Source organism: Ursus arctos, unplaced genomic scaffold, assembly GCF_023065955.2.
Source record: "Ursus arctos isolate Adak ecotype North America unplaced genomic scaffold, UrsArc2.0 scaffold_28, whole genome shotgun sequence".
NCBI lineage: Eukaryota > Metazoa > Chordata > Mammalia > Carnivora > Ursidae > Ursus > Ursus arctos.
The window spans coordinates 2,860,343-2,886,919 of NW_026622963.1; the positions used below are offsets into that span (position 1 = coordinate 2,860,343).

Here is a 26,577-nt window from a genome sequence, read left to right on the forward strand (position 1 = left end):
CCTGTTTATCTTTTTTTAATTAAACCTGTTTTCTTGACTTTGAAAGACGTTTGTTGATTGGCCTGGAAGCTGCTTGACTGAAATTGAGATTAAAAAGAAACACTTGTCCTGACCCTCATTTTCTTTTTTTCTTTTAAGTTATGTTCCTCTAACACTTTTTGCGTATCACAGCCTTAATCTCCATTTTTTACAGGGCAGACCACACTAGAATGCCCTTTCTCCTTCTTTGCTGTCTAAATTTTATTTATCCTTATAGACCCATTCGGGTCTCCTCTCCCTATAAAACTTCCACTGTTACGCCAGGATCTCCTGAACTATAGGGCTGTGTCACAGGCCTCTTGAGAAAATTAGGGGAACTGCAAGGCAGTCTTTGCCCCACAGTCTTTTTTGGGCGTGGTAGTGAGACCAATGGAAAGGAATAAGGGCAGTATTTTTTTTTTTTTTTTTTTTAAGTAGGCTCCACGCTGGGCTCGAACTCACACGAGATCAAAGAGTCAGAGAGTCCGACTCTCAACCGATGGAGCCACTCCAGCGCCCCAAGGCAGTATTTAACTACATTGTACATTTTTGCCAGATTATTTATTACATGAAAACATGAAGGTGCAGGAATTTCATCAGTAGAGTGGGGCTGACAGTGGTGATCACATCATGGTGTTAGATTAAAGGGGCTCGTCTACCTTTAGCAGAATGCCTGTCGCGCAGTACTCAGTAAATCAGTAGGGAGGACTATCAAATTAAATGTTACCCTTACTAACCAATACTGTTAAATACTTGTTTAGCACCTTAGATGATTTCAGCATTTTTTACATTCCACTCTTCAGTGATCTCTGCAACAGCCGTTTTTTGTATTTATTTTTTAAGTAAGCTCTACACCCATTGTGGGGCTTGAACTCACGACCCCTAGACAAGATCAAGAGTCGCATGCTCTACCAACTGAGCCAGCCGGGCATCCCATCCACAACAGCCCTTTGTTTCTCATCGCATTATTGGCTTAAAGTGCCCTTAGCTGCCTGTATTCCTCTCCCTGCTTCACAAAGGGCCTTCTGGTGCCAAAATGCCTGCATTCTCAGAGAAGGCCTGCAGAGATAAAACTGTCCATAAGAGTCTCAAAGGAAAAGGCAGTGAGGATGGGCATACGGTCAGTGGGGTGCACGTGTGGACAAGCTGCAAAGTTGTGTCCTTGGAAAATTGCAGGACGAATCTGGTATTAGGATGAGAACTTTAGCATTGAAAGGGACGGCGTTCTGGGATCGAGGCCTGCATCAGGCTCCTCCGCTGGGATCCTGCTTCTTCCTCTCCCACTCCCCCTGCTTGTGTTCCCTCTCTCGCTGGCTGTCTCTCTGTCAAATAAATAAATAAAATCTTAAAAAAAAAAATGAAAGGGACTTTAAAGGCCACGTAGTTTAACTAGCCTGTTTTACCTGTGAGAACAATTGAGGGGAAAGTAACATGAATAGTTCACAGACTGAGTGCTTTCCGAGTTGAACCCAAGTCTTCTGACTCCCAAAGCCTTATTTCTTAAGCAAAGAGTATACGGCAGCCACTTGTGTGTGTTTTTTTTTCCCCTAGTAGTTTTATGTCCCGTTATGAAAGACCAGCTCTGTGCTGACCCAGAAGCAGCTGATTTCCTACATATGTCACTGGCCCTGGAAGTGGATCTGGGGGCTGCTTTCAAGAACGACTGTGAGACTTTGCTCACCTCTACGTCTGTCAGCAAGCAGAGGAGAGTAGGCGGCCAAGATACGATTTACATTAGCAGCCAGCATCAAGGAAAAGGGAAAAAATACTTCTGCTAAATTCAGTGAAGCACATTATGAACCAGGCAAGGGAGCGGCTGTACCGAAGCATGTCTTCCCACAGCTGCTTAAGAGTCTAAGCCCAAAGCTGGGTTCAGCACCAAGACAAAGCAGAGGTCTATTGCTGGAAGAGGAGTAGGAAGCTTTCTCCTGCCCAAGAATTGCCACGGATGCAAGGTCGTTTTGGTTGCCATGGAGAGGAGGGGAAGTCCATGTTCACAGGGCCTATTTAAGACGAGGCTGGCCCAGGACTGGAGAGAACTTCCCTGTCGCTACCATAGGCACAATGGCTGGCTTCCCGTGCTGTGTAGTTTGAGGCCCATGGTCATTACTTCTTGTCCACATGTGCACCCCACTGACTGTTTTCCCATCCTCACTGCTTTTTCCTTTGAGACTCTATGGATGGTTTTATCTCTGCAGGCCTTCTCTGAGAATGCAGGCATTTTGGCACCAGAAGGCCCTTTGTGAAGCAGGGAGAGCAATACAGGCAGCTAGGGGCACTTTAAGCCAATGATGTGATGAGAAATAAGAGGTGGTCACAGATGATGTGAGAGTGTTATGTAAAAGTCATTGCCCTCAAGCCCTGGAGAAGGGGCACAGGCATGGAGAAAGATCCCACTCTGTGGCCAGGTGTCACGGGACAGTTTAAAGCTGAGGGAGGGGTAGGAACACTGAGACAAAAAAAAAAAAAAAAAAATCTCTGCAGCCCAGGTTCTGCTCTGAGCACAAGATAAAACCCATTGCTGGAGAAATTGGCAGCCTGTGGTGCATGGAAATTACCAGTGTTCACCAGAAAACCCAAACCTAACTTAACTCCCAGCGAATACACACTAACAGCATGACGGAAGAATACGCCCATTTCTAAGCCTAAAGGTGATGTGCCTCAGTCCTTATTCTTCTCTTACAATGTGTACTACTCAGTGCAATATTGAAAGACACCAAATCAAGAGAGAAACAAACCTGCAAGAGATGAGGCCGTCAGTAGAACTAGACTCGGAGATGACCCAGACGTTGGAATTAACGGGCAGGGGCTTTAAAATAACCTGTGATTGTGGACAACATGTGTGACCAAATGAGGAATTTCAAAAGAGATGGAAACAGGGGCGCCTGGGTGGCACAACGGTTGGGCGTCTGCCTTCGGCTCAGGGCGTGATCCCGGCGTTATGGGATCGAGCCCCACATCAGGCTCCTCCACTGTGAGCCTGCCTCTTCCTCTCCCACTCTCCCTGCTGTGTTCCCTCTCTCGCTGGCTGTCTCTATCTCTGTTAAATAAATAAATAAAATCTTTAAAAAAAAAAAAAAGAGAGATGGAAACTAAAGATAGATTAAGTGAAAATGCTAGAAAATTTTAAAAACAGACATCAGAGGTCAACGGGTCTGTCAGCAGAGTGACTGGAGGGAACTGAGGGAAGAATCAGTGACCCTGAAGATAGGTTAGTAGATATTACCTAAATTGAGATAAGAAGTATCCAGACTGAGACACAAGGAGGAAAGGAAGAAAAAGAAATCAGATCACAGCATCCAAGATAAATGTATGTAGAGAGAAGAAGAGATAGACATTGAGAGACAGAGGAGACAGACACTGACCTGACTGGAACTTTTTCAGGAATTGGCTTATGTGACTATGGGAGCCTGGGAAATCCACAGTCTGCACGGTGGCCTGGCAGGCTGGAGACCCATGGCAGATTCGAAGTCCAAAGGCAGCCTGCTTGATAGACTGCCTTCTTTGGGGAGGTCAGTCTTTGTTCTGTTGAGGCCTTAAACTGACTTGGGTGAGTCCCACTTACATTACGGAGAGTAATCTGCTTTACTCAAAGTTCACCAATTTAAATGTTATTCTTATCCCCCCCCCCCCCCCCCCCGCCACAAACCTCGCTTGCTTAGAAACATTCTGAATAGAGTTTGACCAAATATCTTAGCATTGTGGCCCTGCCAAGCTGACACATAAAATTAACCATCACATGTCGCCTTCTGGTTACTGCCCCCACCCAAGAGCATGTTCACTTTTCTACTTTATAACTGCATAGGTTAGTTTTGCCTTTTTTTGAATTTGACATAGATGCAGAAGAACACATACTTTGTTGTTCCATCTGGCCTCTTTCTTATGTAATCCTAGAATTTTATTGCCTAGTCAGTTGAGCAGACCTTCCCAGACTGGCCTGCAGGGTTGAGGGGTAAGGGTATAGAACCCCTTCTCCACCGTGCCGTTTGGGGCTGGCCTAAACTGCACTCCCTAACACTGATGGGCTAGCCTCGGGTGGAGTCTGGGATTGGTTAGCTGTGCCTTTGGCCCTCTCTGCCTTCCCCCTTCAGGCCCATTCTTCTTCCCTCCCTTATACTCTTTGTTGTTTTGTTTTGTTTTTTTAAAGATTTTATTTACTTAAATTAGAGAGGGAGAACATGAGCAGGGGAGGGCAGAGGCAGAGGGAGAAGCAGACTCCCCGCGGAGCAGGGAACCCAATGCAGGACTCGGTCCCAGGACTCTGGGATCATGGCCTGAGCAGAAGGCAGACGCTTAACTGAGTGAGCCACCCAGGTGCCCCCTTCTCTTATACCCTCTGTAACCCCCACATACCCCTGTCCATGGTTTGACTGTAGAGAACCCTAAAGCCAATTCTTCTCTTTTCCCCCCTCACATTTCCCTTCTTTTGAGGATCTTCAGCTTTTCAACCTGAGCACACACTCAGTCTTACTCTGTACTTCCTCAGCTGCTTGTCACATTGACAGGCTTGGATCTCAGAGACACGTAGACGGCTCTCCCCTCCCTTCTCCTCCTCCCCATGTACTTTTTTTTTTAAGGGTGTGGAAACTCGAGTACCAGAAAGGGTGGTAGCTTTCCCAAATCTCACAGGTGGGGGTGATAGAGGCTGAGGATGGAGGGGCTGCAGTCAGTCTCTTGATGCTGTTTGCCCTTGGCTTGGTTCTTCTGCCTGCCTTCTTCCTTGACGTGCCCCGAGAGCATTCCTACCTGCCAGATGTCACGGGGGAGAGAGAACTTCCCAACTCCCTGAGCTCTCTGGGGATACCTGCCTGCCTGCTCGGGGACCCTTTCTCTGCTCCAGCTCGGTGATTCATTGTCATCCTCTGCTCTTCCCTCTCTGCTCCTTCCTGGCAGGGCCTGCCACCCAGACTAGAGCAAGGCTCAGGCTGGTGACAGACCACTGGCTGGTGTTTGTGTGCTGCTGTGGCCCATTTCTGTCTGGGGTGTGGCGGTTTGAAGACCCCTTTCCTTTGCCTAGATGTCCCCTCCCTCCCCCTTAAACCATTCCTTTAGGTCAGCTTCCCATTTCAGTGACCATCAGGGTTGGAGATGACAGTGTTGCTCTGTTCTAGGAGCTGGGAGACCTGCCTGCCGTGAGTAAGCTGTGTGACTTTGTCCTCCCTGGACTTCCGTTTCCTCACCTGTATAATAGTTCCGATCAGGTGGTCTTGAAGGTCCCTCCCTGTGCTCCGTTTTTCTGCTGCTTCCTGATGTAAACCCCCGAGCCACAAATGCAGGGTTCCAGTTGTGGCAGCACGGTTAGGCTTAGCAGATGGGTGGGATGAGGGAGAGGGAAGGAGCCTTCTTGCCCATGGGATCATCCTTTCTCCACCCACTTCATTGTGCCTCCCTGGTGTTTTCAGAACACAAATGACAACCCTTGTTTTTCTCCACATTCCTTGCTCTTCTCTGCATTCCCATTTCAAACCTGTAATCTTCTTGCATCCTGATGAACTTGTGTTTACTGTAAGACAGCCAGGGTGCAGGATTCATGTTGCCGTGAGTTATTTTGCCTCTGCTCTGGTGCATGGGATGATGGGAGACAGACATCACAGCTGGTCCCCGGAGAGGGCTGTGTGTGTGTCAGATATGTATTGTTCTGGGCTCCAGTGTCCTTTCCCGATCCATAGTCCTAGTTTTACTGATTTCAGTTAAAACCAAAGATTGTGCAGGAGACAGGTCCTGGTCCTCTGAGATTTGGAGACGTGTGGTGTGGTTGAGGGGTGACAGGCCCCTCTCTTCCTATTTCCTTTGCTGGAAGCATTTCAGCTTGGGGTGGGGCAGGGCAGGAAGGAGCCTTGTTGAACATCACTGACTCCCCGTACAGGAGGAGCGGTACTAAACACTGCTACGGTTTTGATTGATTTCCTTTTAATGAGTACTGAAAGCCGTTTAGATGCCAGGATTTTCCTTTCGCCTTCAGATAAAATCCTTTGTCTCACATTCTCTGCAACTGTTCTTAAGACACTTTTCAAGGGTTTTAAGAATTGTGACAGGGAAAGGCAGTAACTTCTGGATTCCACTGTTGCTGCCTGGGCAGCTCCTCCTCGTCCTCCAGCCTACTGCACTTGCCCTAACACTAGTTTAGAAGCGGGTCAAAATTCCCTTGTTCCTCCCCGTTAGTTTTCCGTTCTGGTCCTCCCCTGGTGAAAGAAGCATGGAGTTGTGACTCCATTTGACAGAAGAGAAAACAGATATGTATCAGAGTTAAATGAGTAGTCCGTGGTCGCACCGTTGACTACTTTGGGGTAAGAATCTGGGGTTCCTGCTTACTGATGACTTTCGGCTTGGCAGTACTGTTCCACCCCCAGTCATCAGAAGAGCCAGGGCACCACAGGTCAGAGTCTTTGCTGTGTCCCTCTGTGGCTCAGCCTTCTGAAAGCACAAATCAGGAGCCAGCTCCTTAGCTGGTGGGTAGGCGGTTAGAAGGTCGAGCATAGAAGGTCGAAGAAGGAGGAATCCCAGATTGAGTTTTTCTTCCTGAAGGTGGGAGAATTACTTATTTCTACAGAGAGTCAGGAAAATGAGCCGACTCAGCATTTCTTCTTTTCCTTTGCCAGTTGGATGGGGTTTCTTATGGCCGGTCTTACTTGTAAGACAACGTTCGCTTGATGTGCAGGGCAGGCAGGACTGCATCTGGTGCAGAAGGCTCTTTGTGGAGGTGCGCCATCTTCCTGTACGGTCGAGCCCTGCTGTGGCAGATGCCCCACGCTAGGATCTTACCTGGGTCTGCAAGTTTCCTCCCTTGAAAGCACTGAACTTTTTGAACAAGTAGTATTGCATTATGGTTGAAATTAGAGATGCTCTCTGCCCAGGTTTCCATCCTTGCTCTGTTGCTAACTAGCCGTGTGACCTTGGACAAGTCACTGTACCCCTCTGTGCTTGAGTTTGCTCTCTGTCGTGGAATCAGCGCAGTAGCACGTGTAAAACAGTACGCAGTGCTGTGAGGAGAGTGATTTCCTTCTATTCAGTCCTCCCCCCTCCCTCCTGCCTGCTCAGCATGCGTGCGTGTTTGACAGAAGCCCTTGGAGTGGACGGCTGAGCCCTACAGGCAGCTGGAACCTCATTGAGGTTTGAGCTGTGGGGTCTGTCTGCATTTGACAGGAGTCTCCGAAGTTGTCATTGATGGGTTCCTCAGAGTCTGGAAACCTGAAGGTGTGCACGGTGCCCTCCCAGCCATGCTTGTTCCGGGTCCCTACCCCTGAGAGACCGGGGCAGCTGGGAGACGTAGCTGAGTCTTCCAGCAGGTGTGTTCGGGCCGCGTAACAAAATGTCATAGACTGGTTGGCTTAACAGAAAGTTGTTTTCTCAAGGTCCTGGAGGCTTGCAGCCCAAGATGAAGGCGCGGGCGTGGTTGGGTTCTGGAGAGGTGTCTCCTCCTGGCCTGCAGACAGCCGCCTTCTCTTGGTGTCCTCCCTCGGCCTTCTTTGGCGTATGTCCAGAGGCAGGGAGGCCACCTCTCTTCTTATGGCCCCCGATCCTATCTGATGAAGACTCTACCCATATGACCTTATTTAACTTTAACTACCCCTTCAACGTCCTGTCTCTAAACATAGTTTCACCGGGGGTTCGGCCTTCAACATAGGCATTTGAGGGAGGCAGTTCAGTCCATAGCACCAGCCTTCCTTCCCCAAGAGCTACCCGGTGAAGACACTTGGTGAAAACAGCCTGGGGTCCTCTGTAGCCCCGACATGGTTCTTTCTAAGGCATGTTGGATCTTCCCCTAGACCAGGGAGGCAGGGAATCTGGATCTCCCTGCCTTCTTGCGAGTTGGAATAGAGGGTGAATGGAGAGTGGAAGATTATGCTTACTCCTACCCTTCGAGCTCAGCGATGGCGTGTATGTTGGGGGGTGGGCACCAGCCTTCGGATGTGTGATGATGCTCTGTCTCGTCGCCCAAGTCGTTTGTTTAGACTGGGACTAAAATCACATGAAAAAACACAGTGGAAGCTGTCTTTACCACCGTCCCCTTACCGAACTCCCAGGAATAATGAACACTTTTCCTTTCTCTGTAAAACACTCAGCACTGCCCACAAGCGTGCTGAATGCACAGCTCGCAGGCTGCTCTCTGCCCTGCCCACTCGGCTCGGCACCCACGGGCTGAATTATGTGCTTACCAAGAGCCGGTTTGTTCCCAGAGTCATTTGTACGGTTGTGGCTGGTATTGTAATTAAGTAACGTACTTAAATATCAGATAAACTGGTGAAATATGCCTGCTAATGAAGTGGTTTTCCCCCCTTTTGAACGCTAATTAAAAGCTGTGGAAAGACTCAGTAAGCCCAACTCACTTAAAACATGACTATAAAATTAGGTGAGCATTAAGATTTGGGGAAATCCTAAAACTCTTTCAATTTTATGTTGATATGCTGTGTCTGCATTTTTACTGCACTTTAAAGAATCAGGCATTGGGCATGATGGCCAGTGTATCACGTTCTGGTTCACGTAAGAAGGATGGTGTGGGGCTCTTACCAGTGGGATTTTACTCAGAGAGGGCCTTGCCCTACCTACGTTAGAAGATGGCTGAATAAATGGACATTTATATATATTATGCAAAAATAAACATTTTGGGTATATATTTTTAGGATTTCTTTCTTTGATTAACCTGGTTCCTGCCCCGATCACATTAGAGAGAATTTCTGCTGTTGCCATTCAGTTTAGAGCCTGTTTTGATGGTTTGGTTTGATTTCAATGTAGTGGCTTTAGGAAGTAGATTTTATTTTGTGTATGGTGCTAACTTAATAAATCCAGTACTCGTAGGGCTTTTGGAACTGGGTTTTTAAAGCATATGAAGGTGGCTCGTTCTGGATTTTAGCAGATTCTGTGGTTCCTTCTGTAGACTTGCAGCATAGTGCGAGAGACCCAATTTCCTCATTTGACAAATAAGGAAACCGAGGCCTCGAGAGGAGAAGGGTGTCAGTGAGGCGGGGCGTCCGGTGGCAAATAGTGAAGCCCGCAGAGCCACCAATGCATGGAACCTTCCCCTGGGACCCCTGCGTCTGTTCTCCAGTCTGGCCTGGAAGCTGGAAGTGCCCACCACACAGATACTCCTCTGGGGGGACCCCTCTGATGCCGGTTCTGACTCGTGCTCCCCCTTTGGGACAGGACCAACCTGGAGGCCTTGCAGAAGAAGCTGGAGGAGCTGGAGCTCGATGAGCAGCAGCGGAAGCGCCTGGAGGCCTTCCTCACCCAGAAGCAGAAGGTCGGGGAATTGAAGGATGACGACTTTGAGAAGATCAGTGAGCTGGGCGCTGGCAACGGTGGTGTGGTGTTCAAGGTCTCCCACAAGCCCTCCGGCCTGGTCATGGCCAGAAAGGTGAGGCCACTCAAAATAAAAGAAAAAAAAAAAAAAGGACTGAATCAGGTCGGCCTTGGTGAATAGGTGATTGGATTATCTCTTAGAAGATCTGGGGCCCGGGGCCAGTGGGAGGAAGACTGACTTTTCACTCAGTACCTTTTTGTGCTGTTTGAATTTGGAGCTCCTGTTATCTGTCAGATTATAGGATAAACACCCCGATGATGTGTTAGTGTATTTATCCTACCCCCAGACTGGAAAAGAACAGCCAGTGACCTTCCTTTCCGTAGCTTTCTGCGTGCTCTGGAAATAATGCAAGGGTGCCTCTTTGCCATTATCCTGTGCAGGAGAAGCTGCTTTCATTTAGCCAGCCCCGGTGATGTGCCAAACACTGATTTCAAGTTGTTTGCCCTTGCTCCAGCCCTGCGGGTGCTTCCCCCGCATCTCGCTGCAGTGTGACGTCTCTGCTCCCCGCCGTGGCCGGTGGTGTTGGAGCTGGACGTCCCGTCCACTCGTGGGCCTCCTCTTTCGAACACGGCCCCTGCTGTGGCTAGGCCGGGCTCTTCTGTGTTTCCCGGCACACCATCTTTAATCCCCTCCGCATACGTTTGCTCAGGCCGCACCTTCCCTCTTCTGCAACAGTGCTCTCTTCACGACCGCCTCTTGTCTAGCTTTCACTAGCTGCTCCAGCCCACACCGAGAACCACTGCTCCCATGTCCTCTGGCACTCCTTGTCTCTGACCCTGGCTTGCAGCTTAGTCTTACTCAGTAACCATTTCCTACGGCGGCTGTGTCTGTCCCCTGTCTCCCTGGATAATACCAGGGATGACATGAGGGGCACGTAAGGTGGCACTTGAGGCCCTGGCTGACTGTCCACCACCTCAGGCTCCAGAGGTCAAGGGCAATCTCCTGGGCAGCCTAGGTGCGCATACCCAGTTCCCTGTACCCTTCCACTCCCATGGCCCTCAGGTGTCAGGTCCTCAAGGCTGCTTTTCCCTCCTCTTCACAGGTTCTTTTGGAGGAAGCCCTCCATTCAGCTTTGTTCTTGGGAGGGGTGAGCCCCCCCCCCCCCGTTGGCTCTTGGAGCCGAGGCACGGCCGCCCTCCCCTGGTCACCGCTCCTCCAGTACCAGTCCCTGCCCGGATAGGTTGGCACCGAGTACTTCGGTCAGACAGAAACTTGTTAGTTAAAACTTGCCTGTTTCTTCTCTTCCAACCTTTAAGAGCTTAACCAGTGAAGAACATTTCCATCTGCCCATCCGTCCATGCATCCATATGTTTTTCAAGCCTCTCTTCCTCCCATCTTTCTTTCTGCAGCTAATTCACCTGGAGATCAAACCTGCAATCCGGAATCAGATCATAAGAGAGCTGCAGGTTCTGCACGAGTGCAACTCGCCTTACATTGTGGGCTTCTATGGTGCGTTCTACAGCGATGGCGAGATCAGTATCTGCATGGAACATATGGTATGTGGCCACCTCTCAGCCTCTGGGGCGACGGCCTGGGCGTTGGATGGCTCTGGGCTCGTCTTTGGTTTGGGAGGCACCCAGCTGCTTCCCTGTTCCTGTCTGAATCCACATCCCTGTCTTAGGCATCTGGGAAGCCTGACTGAACTTGGAATAACCAAAGACCACAGGCCTCTTTCCACGGCCCCCTCCTCTCTGCAAAGAGAGGTGGCAGCAGTCAGATATCCCTGGTGGCTATGTCCAGAGCACATCTCCCAGTTTTCTTGTCCCCACGATTTTAATAGGGGTAAAATCTGGTTAGTATGCTTTAAATCCATTTATGATGTGCAGTGTTGTGTGCTGGGTACCCAGTTCTGGGGTTGTGGAGATGAGACATCCCTGTCCTCAGAGTCTGTAATCTGCTTTAAAGACAGTCTGGAGGGGTTCTTCGGGCATGCGGGGAACCAATACCACCTGATGCGCATCAGAGAGGGCAAGTGAGGGGGCACTTACGGGCTAATTGTGTGGGTGTGAGCTGCCAGTCTTTATACCGTTAGCTGCCTGGAGTCCCTTCCTCCTCTTCCCGGTGCCTAACAGTAGCAGTGACGGCATCCATGACAATAATAATGCTGGCAATACGGATTAATGTGTTGGGTGCATATCATATCATGTACTATCCAACGCAGATTAATTTTTTATTGTATTTACTCCACAACCTCATTGGATGGGTAGATCATCTGCATTTTACAAATGAGGAGACTGAGGCTCGGAGAAATGAATGACTTGCCCAAGGTCATGCAGCTAGTTAGCGGAATTAGTAGAATTTAAACCGAGGCTGTTGGACCCCAGTGCCCGTACTTTGTTGAATGCACTGGATAGCGACTGGGGCTCTGTTTCCATCCTTGGTGCCAGAATTTCAGAGAGAGAGGCTAGCTTCGTGATCGCTATTTTTTCCTGTCCCCATGAGGCAACAGGGGACTTTGGAATCCAAGATGTTTATTCATATCTCCCTTCTCCACAAAAATCCAAGTAGACACTGTCTCGTTTGCCACTGTGTCTCCAAAGCCCAGAATAGCCCTGGCACACAGCAGGTGCTCAATAATGATTTTGTTTACAGACTGTCACCTTCTCACCAAGACCTCGGGCAAGTTTCTTTCTGATTCTCTGTTTCCTCGTTTTGTAAAATGGCCATTACTCTACCTACCTCGTTGTAGATTAATCTTCGAGGATTAGTGGAAATAACGGAGTCAGTCTGGGCCCACTGACTCCAGGCCTGTCTTCTGCGAACAGTAGTACTCGCTTCATTCTCGCTGGGGCTGACAGCTCGGAGACCAGGCTGACGTGACCGAGTGTGCGCACTTCTGGCTGCTGTGCTCTCAGTCCTTGGGCTGGCAAAGTGACCCTCAGCAGCTCTGCTTCCTTCCTGACCCTGGATCTGCCCTGAGCTCTGGAAAGAGAGCCCCGGTGCCTGGTCTCAGTGAACTCCAGGAGCACCCTCCCCGGGAGCTTTGTTCCTTGCCGGTGCCCCATTATTTTGAACTTCTCCCCATGGTAACGATTGGGAAGTGCCGTGCACACTCTTGCAGGCGTCTGCTGACTGGTGTGGTGCCATGTGGAATGTAGACGCTGAAATGTCTTCTGCGTGCCTGGAAGTTACCGAGAAAGCTCTCGTTCCTCTTGCTTGAACGGGAGTGAAGCAGCCTCTGGGCAGCACGGGAACATTTCTGGTTTGGTCCTCACTCAGTCTTGGGGTGCTGGTATTTTCCCCTTGGGTCTTAGCCTCCCTTTGCTGGGGTGCAGCGCAGGGGGAGGGGGCTGTTCCTTACGCTTTGGGTTTCTTGGGCTCTTTGTGCTGATGATGGTTGGTTTTCTAGCTCTAGCCCCGAGTTTTGGATGAAGATGTGTAACTGGCAGTGGAGGTCCTTGAAAACTAGAAGGGGAAGAGGCTGGAGGTAATGGTGAGAAAGCAGTGACGGGAAAGGCCAGAGGAGCCTTTTTCCTCTTAGGTGTGGCCACAATAATTGACGGCGGGTGGGGGCATGGCTAGACAGAATAGTAATTAGCTCTCCCATTTTCCACCACTTGGCGAGTCCTTTCCATGTTATGTAAATTGTTAATCACATCAGCCCTCTCCTGTGAGACACAGTGTGGAACAACTTCCCCACGGTGGTGGATGGAGGGAATTAGGCCTCGAGAGGCTTCGTTATTAGTCTACGTTCTATAACCAGTAAATGTCAGCTTAATTCTAACTAGTGACTCTAACCAGGTCTGCTTTCTTTAAATTTCGTGCTGTCTCAGGATTTTCTCATCTGTGCAGAGAAATGTTTGGACCAGCTCTTCTCTGGGGGCTCCCCCCGCCGCTAACCCCTCGAATCTCTGTGGTTTGGGGCACTTGTGACCAGTCAGGGTCTACATTAGTTAGCGTGGGTTCGCCTTCACAAACATTTACTTGTAGTGCCTGTAATGTGCAGGGTGCCGCGGGGGCGGCTGGGGGGATGGAGACTCTGCTCCCCAGAGCTGTTCACAGGCTGGATGGCTGTGCTCTAGGGCCTTCTTAGGTGAGGAGTGTCAGTGTGGATGGAAGGGCTTCTGAGCACTGGCTCTGTGTCATCTCATGCCTGCTGTCTTCTGACCCATCAGGTAATTTCCTGAGTTACCTCCACGTTCTGTGTCACTCAGCATTCGCCCTTTGTTAGAGGAACCAGGATACTATTTATAGGGTGAGCATCGTTGAACTCCAGGGTGCTTACTTCAGAGGTTAGGATTAGGCCCCAAACATTGATAGCCAGTGGCCTTTTCCTTTATTCAGAACATGCTGGAACCTGTTCTTTTAGCTTTATGTCGCCTCTTGCCACGTGGAGTTCAGTCTTTTTATTTGTCTTAAATGCACCCGTAGTGAGGCTTCCTCATTCTGGAATCCTTTATTCACTCTGGATTCATAGATACTGATCACAACTTGCGTGCCTCTTGCTCTGTCCTTCCCACCCAGCCTTTCCCTCCAGGAGGACAAGAGGACTCAGGACATGACAAGGGTTAGTTTCCCTTTCTCTCAGTCCCTTTCCAGCATCTGCAGGTCAGTTTTCCGCTCATGGATTTGGCCCTGTGGGCAGGGTGGGGTCTTCCCACATATGCAGATGTCTCTGGAGTTACCCCGGGGAGCCTGAGCCTGGAAAACTGGCCCTCAGAAGCTGGGAGGGTCAAAGCCTTTTGAAGACCAGGCACAGTGTCTGGCACCTGTTGGCTGAAACGTGTTGAGGGGCCGAGTGAAGGAGGCCCAGATGCGGAGGGCACGGTCAGGCCTGGGGCGCCGCAGGAAGAGTTAGGCCTCGGGTGTTCCGTTCCTGGGTATCCACAGGCCCAGCTGGACAGGTCTGCTGATGCTAGTGGAGAGGTCAGAACGCCAGAGACGGGGCCGTGCAGTGAAGCTGCTGCGGCCTGGAGTGCAAGCAGCCACGCTCCAGAGGAGCTTTCTGCTCTAGCCCTGGACGCTCTCACTGCCTCTGCGTGCCTGAGCGGGCCTTCCTGCAGGAGCGCTCCTGTCCTGGCCTCCCCTGACAGGAAAACTCTCTGACTCTGCCAGCAGCCACTTCTCTTCGGGGATTTCTGTTCTGTCTCAGCTTCCACATTTCAAAGGTGTTGTCACGTAGAGCTCTGTTCATGAGCCACCTCCCAACTTCGGAGATTCTTGGCGTCTATGTCACTGTCTCTGTGTGTTCTTTGTCACTCACATTTTCCCCCAACACTTTATTGAGACAGTTGCAAACACAGCAAGGAGTAATGTACACTGTGAAACCCCCGTGCAGTTCTGCAGTCACCACTCTGCCGTATTTGCTTTACCACATATTGCCCACCTAATCCCTTGCTCGCATCATTTCTTAGATGCATTTTAAAATGAATTTGTGTCTCTGGCATCCATTGAGCCCCATCTTCTAAAGCACTCAGTCAGGGGCTGACCTTTGCTAGAAGGAAGCTGTGCTTGCACTGCCCAGTCTGAATTTTTGAGACCCGAGGGGTAAACGGATGCCCCTGATCAGGATAGGAATGCTCCTGCCTTGGGGGGAATAGATTCCTGCTCAGGGGGTAGCTGAGCAACCAGAGAACTCAGGGTTCAGGGTGGATGGTTCTCATGCAGGAGTAAAAGCTTTTGAGCTTTTTTTTTTTTTTTTCCCTCCATAAAGCATTTGTCTCTTCTATAGAAAACCTTCACAAAAGCACCATTGATTTACTTAATAATTAGCTTCTAAAAATAGGCACAATTTCATCAGCTTTAGTCAAGGAAGGCAAGTCCTTGGCAACAGTGAAGTGAAATTAAAAGGTTGTAAGGTGAGTTGCAGGCAGCTCTGGGTAATTGTGACTGTGGTTCATGCTTCCTAAATCTCGCTAATAATCACATTGTTCACACTGTAAGTCTGCTTATAGCTGGGAAGGAGGCGAAAGGAAAGAGAGCCAAGGTTTCTTCCTCTTTAATAGGAATATTCACCACAATCCCCAAGGAAGCTGTGAGCCAGGCTGCCCTCTGTCCTAGGCTGTGGAACCTGAGAACCGAGGGGTTAGCATTTCTACCTCATCTGAGTCAGATTTTTTTTTTTAATGTTTTCTCCTCAGTGCTTCTTCTTCTTCTTCCTCTTTTTTTTTTAAGATTTATTTATTTATTTGACAGAGACAGACAGCCAGCGAGAGAGGGAACACAAGCAGGGGGAGTGGGAGAGGAAGAAGCAGGCTCCCGTTGGAGGAGCCAGATGTGGGGCTTGATCCCAGAACGCTGGGATCACGCCCTGAGCCAAAGGCAGACGCTTAACGACTGAGCCACCCAGGCGTCCCCTGAGTCAGATTTTGACAGAGTTGCTTTGTTACCTAGTTTTAACTGCATGGTCCTCCCTGATAATTAGGCAAAGCCGATCAAACAAAGGATCTGAAACCACATCCAACTGGAAGCAAAAGAGAAATGGCTCAGGAACTTTCTGCACTGGAGTCCCTCTTCCCATTGGTAAAGGAAATTGAGAGGTGCTATCATGTTTCTAGAAGCCTGCTGACTTGGGTGTGGTTACCTGGGCTCTGATGTCCTGATTTGGCCACGAGGGGCCTATGGCATTGTGAAAGCAGCCAGGCTCACAGGGTGACTCAAAACTCAGCCCGGATCACAGCGTGGGTAGGGCTCTTCCAAGGACTCTTGGAAAATAAATGGGTTTGTAGGGGCGTTCTGTTTGGTTCTAGATTAATGATTCTGCTCATGTCTGTGTGGGAATTCTGGCACATAGGATATTTTAGGTTGAATTTCAGAATCTTCCATTGTGCTCTTTGGTTGATTGGCCCACCCACCATTACTTCTGATTGGAAGACAAACCTGTTTGGGGTACTGGTGTGCATCTGACAGGTCACACCTGCATTGCTTTCTTTTCCGTCAGCTTCTGTGATCCAGAGTTGACCGTGACAGAGAGTGATTGGTCCAAATGCTCCTTTCCATAAGCCTAGGATTTTTAAGTGGATAATCTATTTTTAGCATTGTTTTAGGAGACATTTCTTGAGAGGTCTGTATCCCTGAATGAATCTTATTTTCTCAGCTCTTTTAGAAAGAAAGCAGTGTGGTATCTGTCTTAGCCTTTGCACAAACTGGACACTTGGTACTGTTAATTGATTTGTAGATTTAATTCTCCACTTTCATAAAGGAATTCAGTAATTTAAAGAGGAAAACATTTATTCATTGTGGAAAATTTAGAAATAAAAAAGCGCAAAGGGGGCGCCTGGGCGGCACAGTCGTTAAGCATCTGCCTTCGGCTCAGGGCGTGATCCCAGCGTTCTGGGATCGAGTCCCGCATCTGGCTCCTCTGCCGGGAGCCTGCTTCTTCCTCTCCCACTCCCCCTGCTTGTGTTCCCTCTCTCGATGGCTGTCTGTCTCTGTCAAATAAATAAATAAAATCTTTAAAAAAAAAATAGCACAAAGAAGAAACTATCACACAACAAAAATCCCTCATCATCTTACTACCTAGACTAGAAATAACCATCGGTAATGTTTTGGATGTTCTGGTTTTGTGTGTGTACATGAACGCTTGTTTATGTCTGTAAAAGTGGGAATATGGGGTGCCTGGCTGGCTTAGTAGGTTGGGCATGTGCTTTTGGCTCAGGTCATGATCCCAAGGTCCTGGGATCAAGCCCTGCGTAGGGCTCCTTGCTCAGTGGGGAGTCTCCTTCTCCCTCTGCCTGCTTTTCCCTGCCAGTTCTTTCCTTAGCTGCTTTGTCCAGGAATCATTCCTCCTCTGAGCATCTGTAGTGATGTCTGTTCTCCTCATTCAACTGTTTGTTCCCTGCCTTGTATGGTGCAATTGCTTGGTCATAGGGTGGCTCTATTTTTCACTTTTTTTTTTTTTTAAAGATTTTGTTTATTTATTTGACAAAGATAGAGACAGCCAGTGAGAGAGGGAACACAAGCAGGGGGAGTGGGAGAGGAAGAAACAGGCTCACAGCAGAGGAGCCTGATGTGGGGCTCGATCCCACAATGCCAGGATCACGCCCTGAGCCGAAGGCAGACGCTTTAACTGCTGTGCCACCCAGGCGCCCCTCTATTTTTCAGTTTTTAAGGAACCTCTGTACTATTTTCCAGAGTGGCTGTACCAGTTTGTATTCCCACCAACAGTGTAAGGGGGTTCCCCTTTCTCTGCATCCTTGCCAACATCTGGTGTTTCCTGACTTGTTAATTTTAGCCAACAAATGCCATTTTCTAAAGTGAAGTCAGAATTACTTTCTTTTCTACATGTGTAACACTTTTCTTAATAATTTATTATTTTATTATATTAAGAATTATATATTTACCCTTCTAGTTTGTACATTTATTTTTTTTAAGGATTTTATTTATTTATTTGAGAGCGAGTGAGAGAGCATGAGCCGGGGAGGGAGGGTAGGGAGAAGGGGCAGAGGAGCAGAGGGAGAGGGAGAAGCAGACTACCTGCTGAGCAGGGAGCCCGACATGGGACTCAATTCCAGGACCCCTGGGATCATGACCTGAGCCGAAAGCAGACACTTAACTCACTGAACTACCCAGGCGCCCCTGTGCATTTATTGAGGATGGGAACTAGGTCTTTTTTTGTACCTCTGTCCTCCATAGAACCTATCACAGTTCATGACACTTGGTAGGGTTTATGGAATGAATTATTGCTTTCTGTGACATTTTTCTTTTGATTTTATTAACTATTATTTTTAAGGATAATACCAAATGCAAGTTGTGACTTACATGCTGGTGCTAAAATGGCTGACATTTATCGAGCATTTACTGTGGGCTAGATGACGTCCTGAGTGCTTTATACGTATTAGCTTGTTTAATAGCCCTATGATTATTCTAGTAGACTTAAAATATCACCCCCATTTTACAAGTTGAGTAACACGGTCAAAGTTCCCTTGATAGTAAGTGGCAGAGTTGTGGGATGTGAATTTAGACAGTTTGCCTCTAGAGCCTCTGGTCCTAACCGTATACTGTTCTGTCAGTTCAGTGCAAACCTTTTTTTTTTTTTTTTTTTAAGATTTTATTTTTAAGTAATCTCTGCACCCAATGTGGGGTTTGAACTCAAAATTCCAAGATCAAGAGTCATGTGATCTACCCACTGAGTCAGCCAAGTGCCCCAACAAAGCTTATTTTGATCCCTGAATTGGTAGTTGTTTAACGATTTTTTGTACGATTTGAGTTTTTGGTTATTTGATCCCTCCCACAATGTTTTGCATTTCTGTCTTTGTGGTCTGGAACAAATCAAAGGGTACCCTTCCAGGGGGATTTGGCACGTGTGAGATACACTTCCCTGCTGAAGTTTAACACTTGAAAGAATAGTTAGAAACACTGTCACTAAATGGACTGGTGTTCTTTTTCTTAGGATGGGGGTTCCTTGGATCAAGTCCTGAAGAAAGCTGGAAGAATTCCTGAACAAATTTTAGGAAAAGTTAGCATTGCTGTGAGTATGTTGTGCGATTTTTTTCTTCCAAGCCCCTCTCGTTGAGAAGTTAATGAGTTGGCAGGAAATAGACAAGGGAGGAAGATAGTAAGTCAATCAAGGGAAAGTTTATAAGAATAGTAGGGTCTTCTTGCTAGAATTTTCCCTGTCTAGATTCTACATACAATATTCTCTCTCTCTTTCTCTCTCATCAGAACCAGAAAAGTGACTTTCTTTATATTAAAATCTGTGTCTGCAGAAATAGGACAGGGTGTCCAAAAGAATTCCCATTTGCAGCGTGAGAAAGCCTCTTTTTATATTGCAGCTTTAGAAAAAAACTGAATTCGAGCACAGGGGTTTTTCAAGTTGTCTAAACTTGCAATAATCAGTGTTGCTTAAAGTAACTCTATACCATGTAAAAAGGTGGTTTCTTGATAAGACAGGTTAAAAATCGAATAAAAAATAAGGGAAGAAGGCAAATTTGTGACGTTAGATGAAATATTTTCTAGATCATTTTAAAATACAGAGGCCGTCTAACCACCCCCATTTCAGTTTCCCATCTTGTGATATTGTCTTTCCTCTAGGTAATAAAAGGTCTGACTTACCTGAGGGAGAAGCACAAGATTATGCACAGAGGTAAGAAGTTACTTGCTAGTTATTATGTTTTCAATTTTAGCTGAAATCGAAAAGTTGTTGCATCCTCTTTTGTGTTTTGGTGTAAAAACCATTGAATAGTGTTTTTAATCTTTATGACAAGTCTTTGACTAGTTCGTTAGTTATTTAGTTTGAAGTAAGCTTTATGTCCAACATGGGGCTTGAACTCGTGACCCTGAGATCTAGAGTTGCATTCTCCTGACATGCAGTCTGTAGACATTCAGGTAGGTGTGGAGGGATATCTCACTGTGATCTGAATTTACGTCTCCCTAATGACTAATGATGTTCAATGTCTTTTCACGTGCTTATGTGCCCCCCATATATCTCATCAGTAGGGCATCCATTCAAAGGTTTCCTCTTTTCCAATGGGGTTATCTTTTTGTTATTAAATTTTAAGAGATCTTTGTATATTCTAAACAATGCTACTTGACAGATAAATGTTTTGCCAATATTTTCACTTAGTCTGCGACTTGCCTTTTCGCTTTTGTATCTTTTGAAAAGCAAATGTTTTTTATTGAGATGAAGTTCAGTTTCTTGATTTTTCCTTTAGACTTTGTTGTGCCTTTTGTGACCTATTTAAAAACTCTTTGCTGAAACAGATGGCACTATGATAATGTATGTTCTTTCAGAAGGTTTATGGCTGTAATAATATAGTTAGATCTGAGGCCCACCGAGAGTTGGATAAGCACGGGCTCATTTTTGTGCATATGGATATACAGCCGGTGGAGCGATATTTGATAAGATTATTCTTCCTCTATTGAAGTACCTCGGAATCTTTGTCAAAACTCAACTGACGGTACATGGACATGCCTATTTCTGAGTTATTCCTTCTGTTCCATTCGATCTGTTGTGGTTAGCTTCACACCACCACGCCACCACTGATTATCGCAGCTTTATAATAAATCTGGAAATCAGGTAGTCTCAGTGCCCCAACTTTGTTTTTCTTCTTCAAAGTTGTTTTGGCTGTTCTAGCTCCTTTGCATTTCCATTTCCATTTTAGATATAATTTGTCGAGTCTACAAAAAAAAGGTTATTGGGATTTTCAGTGGGATGGCCTTCAATCTACAAATCAGTTCAAGCAAAACCGACACCTGAACAACCCTGATGGTGGCGGGTGCATAACAGCATGAATGCATTTAGTGCCAGAACTCTGTGCTTAAGAATGGTTAAAATGGTAACTTTTATGTCATGCATATTTTATAGTGTTTGAAAAAATACCAATTTTAGAACGTATCACCTAATCTACTTTGGCTCCTAAGCTGGCCGGTCGATTCCCTCAGCCCACCTGACTCCGCGGCCCTCCCTCCTCGTACCTGTCCCCGCTAGCACACCTTGGCCGGACGCACGTGGTCCACAGCCCTATGGTCTCCATTTTTCTGTCCTCTGGCTACCTCAGCTTTTTAATTTTTTCCTAATAAACTTGACAGAGGTATAATTTATATACCATAAAATACAGCCACTTTAGCGGAAGGTCTGCTGTTCGGTAAAGCCGTGCATGCATCTACCACCACATTGAGATAGAACATTTGCACCACCCCAGAAGTACCCTTGTGCTTCTGTTCTTCATTTCTCCTTAGACCCTCGGGCAACCACTGGTGTGCTTTCTGTCACTATAGATTTGCTGTTGCTTTCTCTGTTTTACATAGATGGAAATAGTTTGTACTGTTTTTTTTTTTTTTTTTTTAAGATTTTATTTGAGAGAGAGAGAGGGAAGGAGGGAGTAGAAGGGGGGTAGGGGCAGAGGGACAAGCAGACTGCCTGCTGAGCAGGGAGTCCGATGTGAGGCTCGATCCCAGGACCCTGGGATCATGACCTGAGCTGAAGGCAGACGCTTCACCAACTGAGCCACCCAGGCGCCCCTGTATGATTCCATTTATATAATTCTAGAAATTACAAGCTGATCTGTAGTGATGAAATGTAAACCACTGGTTGCCTGGGGAATGAAGGAAGGGGGGAAGGGAAGACCTAGAGGGGCACGAGGAAACTTTGGAGGGTAATATGTTTATAATCTTGATTGTGATGATGATCACATACATATATTCATCAAATGATACACTTTAAGTATATGGGGTTTATTGTATGAAAGTTACATACCAATAGGGGTGCCTGGGTGGCTCAGTTAAACATCTGATTCTTGCTTTCAGTTCAGGTCACGATCTCAGGGTCATTCGTGGGTGGGATCGAGCCCTGTTTCAAGCTCTGAGCTCAGTAGGGAGTCTGCTTGAGATTCTCTCTCTCCCTCTGCCCCTCCTGGGCTTGTTCTCTCTCTTTTTCTCTCTCAAGTAAATAAATAAATCTTTAAAAAAGAGAAAATTATATACTAGTAAAGCTGTGAAAAACCAAAAAAGAAAAAAAAAGTGAAGTTGCTGAAAACAGTGATAAAGCAAGTTTCTTAAAAGCAACCAAGAAAAGGGACAATCACTTTGAAAGAGGGTTTAGTAGTTTCTTTTAAAATTAAGCCATACAACCAATCCATCAACCCCACATCTCAGTATTGACTTAGAAATGAATACATTTGTCCACATAAAGACTTGTGCACAAATGCTCATAGCATCTTTATTCACAATAGCCCCAAACTAGAACAAACAAAATATTCATCACCAGATGAGTGAATAAACACATTTTGATATATTTAAACAACAGAATGCAACTCAACAATAAAAATGAACAAACTGTTGATACACCTCTCAAAAACATTACGCTGAGTAGAAGAAGCCCTAGACAAAGGAATACATACTGTATGATCCCACGTGTATGTCTATCTAGGACAAATGTAATTAATCCACAGTAACATAGTAAAAAGTAGATTACTGGTTGCCTGAGGGTGTTGGGGGCTGGAGTGGGGATCGCCTTCAAAGGAATATGAGGGAACTTTCTGGAGTAATCAAAATATTAAATCCTGATTTTGGTGACGGGTTCACAGGTGTATACTTTATACAGAACGCGTCAAACTATACAGTTAAAATGCAAAATTGTAGAACGCTTTCTACTTTCTAACTGCGCTAGCTACCATTTTGTCCTTTTTTGTAGTGACAAGAAAGGTATCAATAAGGAGGTACGGTATGACTTGTGTGGGGAGCAGTTTTCCAGCATTATATGGATCTTGATTTTGTTTTTTTTTAAGACCTCTGAATTCCAAGATAGAATATTCTAGTGTACTTGTTTCTAGGAAATAGGAGTAGCTGAAAGGAGAGGAGAAATTAACGTTTCTTGAGCATGGGGCTGTGTTCGAGGGCTGCAAATGACATAAATCTCACTTAGAGGGACCCAAGAGGGACCGTCAGTGTTGTTGAAGGGTTGGTGGAGGAAAGCCATTGTATCATCTATAAAATGGAATCCTCTTGGCTACTCCTAGGTTGCTGTGAGGATTCAGGAAATAACATTCAGAAAGCAGCTAACAAAATGGTTTGCATAGAGGGGTCTAACGTAAATTGCCTTCCTTCTGCCTTTATGTAGTTTGTGAAGAAATTGATACCCAATAAGACTGAATTCCTTTTATGAGCTGGACCTTTGTGTGCTCCTCGCTTTTGCTTATTACTGCCTTTCCTGGGAATGCTTACTCCCCCCCCCCCCCATTCTCATACCTTTTCTAGGCTAAGTCTGCTGGTCTTTTCAGGTATAACCCTGAGGCTTGGGACTCTGCCAGTTAAAGTTCAAGTCTTAAGTCTCTTACATGTGGGTTATATAAACTCTGAGTTATTTATTCGTCCGTAAAATGAGGAGAGTTCATGGCAAAGGGCAGTAATTGCAAATTACACATGTATTTCGTATATTTGTGAGAATTAAAAGGGCTGCCTCACATAAATCATTAGTAAATAATGTTACTGTTTAGCTTAGTTATATTGTTACTATAGTAATAATGTCACTGTTTAGTTCAGACAGCTCTTCCAAGAAGCGTTCCCATGAACCAGCCCCTTCCCAAAGCAGATGAAGTGCTTTGCGTCTGTATTCCTTTGGCAAAGTGTCCGTCCCTTTCTTACTGTGATAAATAATGACTGTTTATCAAGGGCCTGTAATATACCAAGTGCTGTATTATGTGCGTTAGCTACTTTTCTCATTTATTGGTCACAGCGACCTCGGGATAGGTCTCTTTTGCCTGTATTGCACATGTGGAAACTACGGCTCAGAGTTTGTTATTCTCTCACTGGTCTGTGAGTGTCTTCAAGTCAGGGGCCGTGTCTCATTCATCTCTGTATCCCCAGCCCCTAGCATAACAGCAGAGAATGGCTCGCCCTGCAAGGGTTGTTGAACGGGTGGATGTGTGATTAACTTGTTCCAGAACACACAGGAGTCAACAGTGAAACTGGGCCAAGAAGCGTGTCTCCTGCTCCTAACACAGTCATTAATCCAGGCCTGTGTTTTTCTCTTCCCGCTGCCTTCCACGTCCCGTGCTCTGGGTGTTTGATGGAGAGCTCGAACGTTATTTCCAGAGAAAGGAAAGTTTCAGCTCCTTCCTGGAATAACCAACTTGCTTTTCCCTTTTGCCTGGTGCTGCCCCCACTTTCTCAGGAATTTCTTTTCTGGCTCCGCCAGTTACCGCTCTTTGGCATGGAGAGCTGCTCTGTGAGCCAGATGGGTCTCTGGACAGATCTCTCTGGTGGAGAGTTCGTTCCTTGCTCAGCCAAGAAGGGAAGTCACTGGGACTTCTGCTCCAATGTGCGGCGTGCGCAGACAGCTTGGCCTGGCTGTCCGCGTTTCAGACTCCCGCTGTCGTGCGTCTTCTCCAGAAGCCCTGAGAGAATTCACTGGGAGGCCCGGGCTGAGGAAGGGTATTCTTGCACAACGTGATTCCTGAGCAAGAAGAACAATGAGTCGATGATTCCTGGAAACCTGAGTTAGGGTGACAGTGGGACAATCAGTCTCCCTGCCTCTGTCTTTAGGCTTCCTTGGTGCCAGTAAGTTTTTCCTCTGGTCTAAATATATTCTTTTTCTCATGAAATCTAAACTCCGTTTCTTCTCATTATGCCCTTGAGGAGAAATGGGGAAGAATGAGGAGGCTTTTTCTCTGCCTCACATGTTTCTTTATTCCTACTTGTTGATATTGATTCACTGGTGATGTCTTACTGAGTATTTCAGTCAGCTTTTGCTGTGGAATAAACCAGCCCAACACTTAGTAGTTTATTTTTTTCTTTTCCTTTTTCATTTTTTTTTATAAAGATTGTATTTGTCAGAGAGAAAGAGTGAGAGCACAAGCAGGGGGAACAGCAGGCAGAGGGAGAAGCAGACTCCCCACCGAGCAGGGAGCACGATGTGGGGCTCCATCCCAGGACTCTGGTATCGTGACTTGAGCTGAAGGCAGACACTTAACCGACTGAGCCACCCAGGCGTCCCAGCACTTAGTAGTTTAAAAATAGCAGTGTATAGAGGCGCCTGGGGTCTCAGTCTGTTGAGCATCCGGCTCTTGGTTTTGGTTCAGGTCATGATCTCATGGGTCGTGAGATCGAGTCCCATGTCAGGCCCCGTGCTCAGCTCGGAGTCTGCTCAAGATTCTCTGTCTCTCTGCCCCTCCCCCTGCTCTCTCTCTCTCACTCAAATATCTTTAAAAAAAAAAATAGAGAAAAAACAGCAGTGTATTACTCTCTATAATTTTGTGGGTTGGTTGGGCCTCTTGCCTCATGTTTTCACTCATCCTCTGAAACACTAACGCCCTGGCTTCCTTCCACGATGGTCTTGGGGTTGAAACTAGTACTGAAGTAGTAGGAGGGGGTAACCCTAATCAAGCACCATTTAAACCTCTGCTTCCCTCAGGTTTGTGAATGGCCTGTTGGCTTTAAAAAAAAAAAAAAAAAGTCACGTGATCAAGTTAGGCCTGAAAATGTAGCGGGATAGCTTCTGTCTCCTTGGGAGCAGCTACAAAATATTATGGCCACAGTTTCTTCATTCTATCCTAGTGACAAAAGGTCAGTGTTTGAATTCTGCCTGTGCTACTTAATGTGAAACCTTGGGCAAGTTATTTATCGTCTCCACACCTCAGGGGAATGGAGGAAATCGTCTGCCTCCAGGGCTGTGAGGCTTGAGACAATGCCTGCAAAGCGCTTAAAATAGTGCTTGACTGACCTCGTCCACGTATATGTTAATTCGCAGATGAATTAGTAGGTTTTTATGGTTGCCAGACGCTTGTTTAAGCGCCTCAAGACGCGTAAAGGTTCAGAGAAGTTTTTGAGAAGCTGGACCCACACACTTGAGCGGGGCAGGGCCCAGGGCTCCTCTGGTCGGGAGGCTGGGCTGCGTGAGCAGAAAAGCCGCTGCGCTCAGCCCCCAGCTAGCTTCCACCGGTTGCTGCTGCTGGGCCCGGTCGGCCTTCTTAGCCTCATGGCCAGTGTGGGACTAATGTCGGTGATAGAAAACTAGGCACACCTGTGCTCACCAGTTGCTTTTTCGGTGAGAGGAAGAGCCATACTGGTAGTAGTTGGGGGAGACTGACTGTTTTCAGGTGCCATTGAGGTCCTGTTTTTCCAGCTAGGCAGCGGTCTCTTGAAAGTTTTTCATTTATCTTTAGTCGACTGGGTGAGTTGAGGGCCCCTTGGTCCTAGTGAGATACCCTGCCCGGGGCGTGCATGTGGCTGGCTTTCCGACATTTCTGATGTGTCCATGCTGGTGCGAACCAGGTGGTCACCCTCGTTGCTGAAGTGATTTGTCTTTGCTGCCACAGAGCGGGACTTTGTGGGCAGGACCAGGAGAGCTGATGTTCCCAGTGTCTGAAGTGATGGCCAGCTGTTCTGGACTCTTCGTTTTCAGGGAACCGGTCCGCTGTGATCCTGTAGCCGGGGCGCAGGGGTGCAAGAGCACCGGGCTCTGGGGGTTCCAAACAGACCAGGTTTGGCCACCGGCTGCTGACAAAATCCAAAGACAGAGGAGGGACTGGTGGTGAAAAAAGAAAGGAATTTATTCCAGTGAGGCTGACACCAGGAAGATAGTGGGCTAGCGTCTCCAAAGTGCTGAAAATACTTTCAGGTGGGTTTTTTTTTTTTTTTTAAGATTTTATTAATTTATTTGAGAGAGAGAGTGAGCAAGCAGGGGGCCACAAGCCAGGGGGAGAGGCAGAGGGAGAAGCAGACTCCGCAGTGAGCGGGGAGCCCAATGCGGGACTTGATCCCAGGGTCCTGGGATCGTGACCTGAGCTGAAGGCAGATGCTTAACTGACCGAGCCACCCAGGGGCCCCACTTTCAGGTTTATATAAGGAAAATGTGGGACAAAGGTCGGTGGGTACATGCAGAT

General features: G+C 47.1%; 1 protein-coding gene across 4 annotated transcripts in view; it reads left to right on the forward strand.

Moving 5' to 3' along the window:
• Positions 1-26,577, forward strand: part of MAP2K1 (mitogen-activated protein kinase kinase 1) — a 95,837-nt gene that overhangs the window by 48,152 nt on the left and 21,108 nt on the right. For all 4 annotated transcript variants that reach the window (XM_057303649.1, XM_057303650.1, XM_026478355.4 and 1 more), the window contains 4 exons: positions 9,160-9,370; positions 10,666-10,812; positions 18,648-18,725; positions 19,289-19,340. In XM_057303649.1, the coding sequence (XP_057159632.1) occupies positions 9,160-9,370; positions 10,666-10,812; positions 18,648-18,725; positions 19,289-19,340 (488 nt within the window). The remainder of the gene's footprint in view (positions 1-9,159; positions 9,371-10,665; positions 10,813-18,647; positions 18,726-19,288; positions 19,341-26,577) is intronic.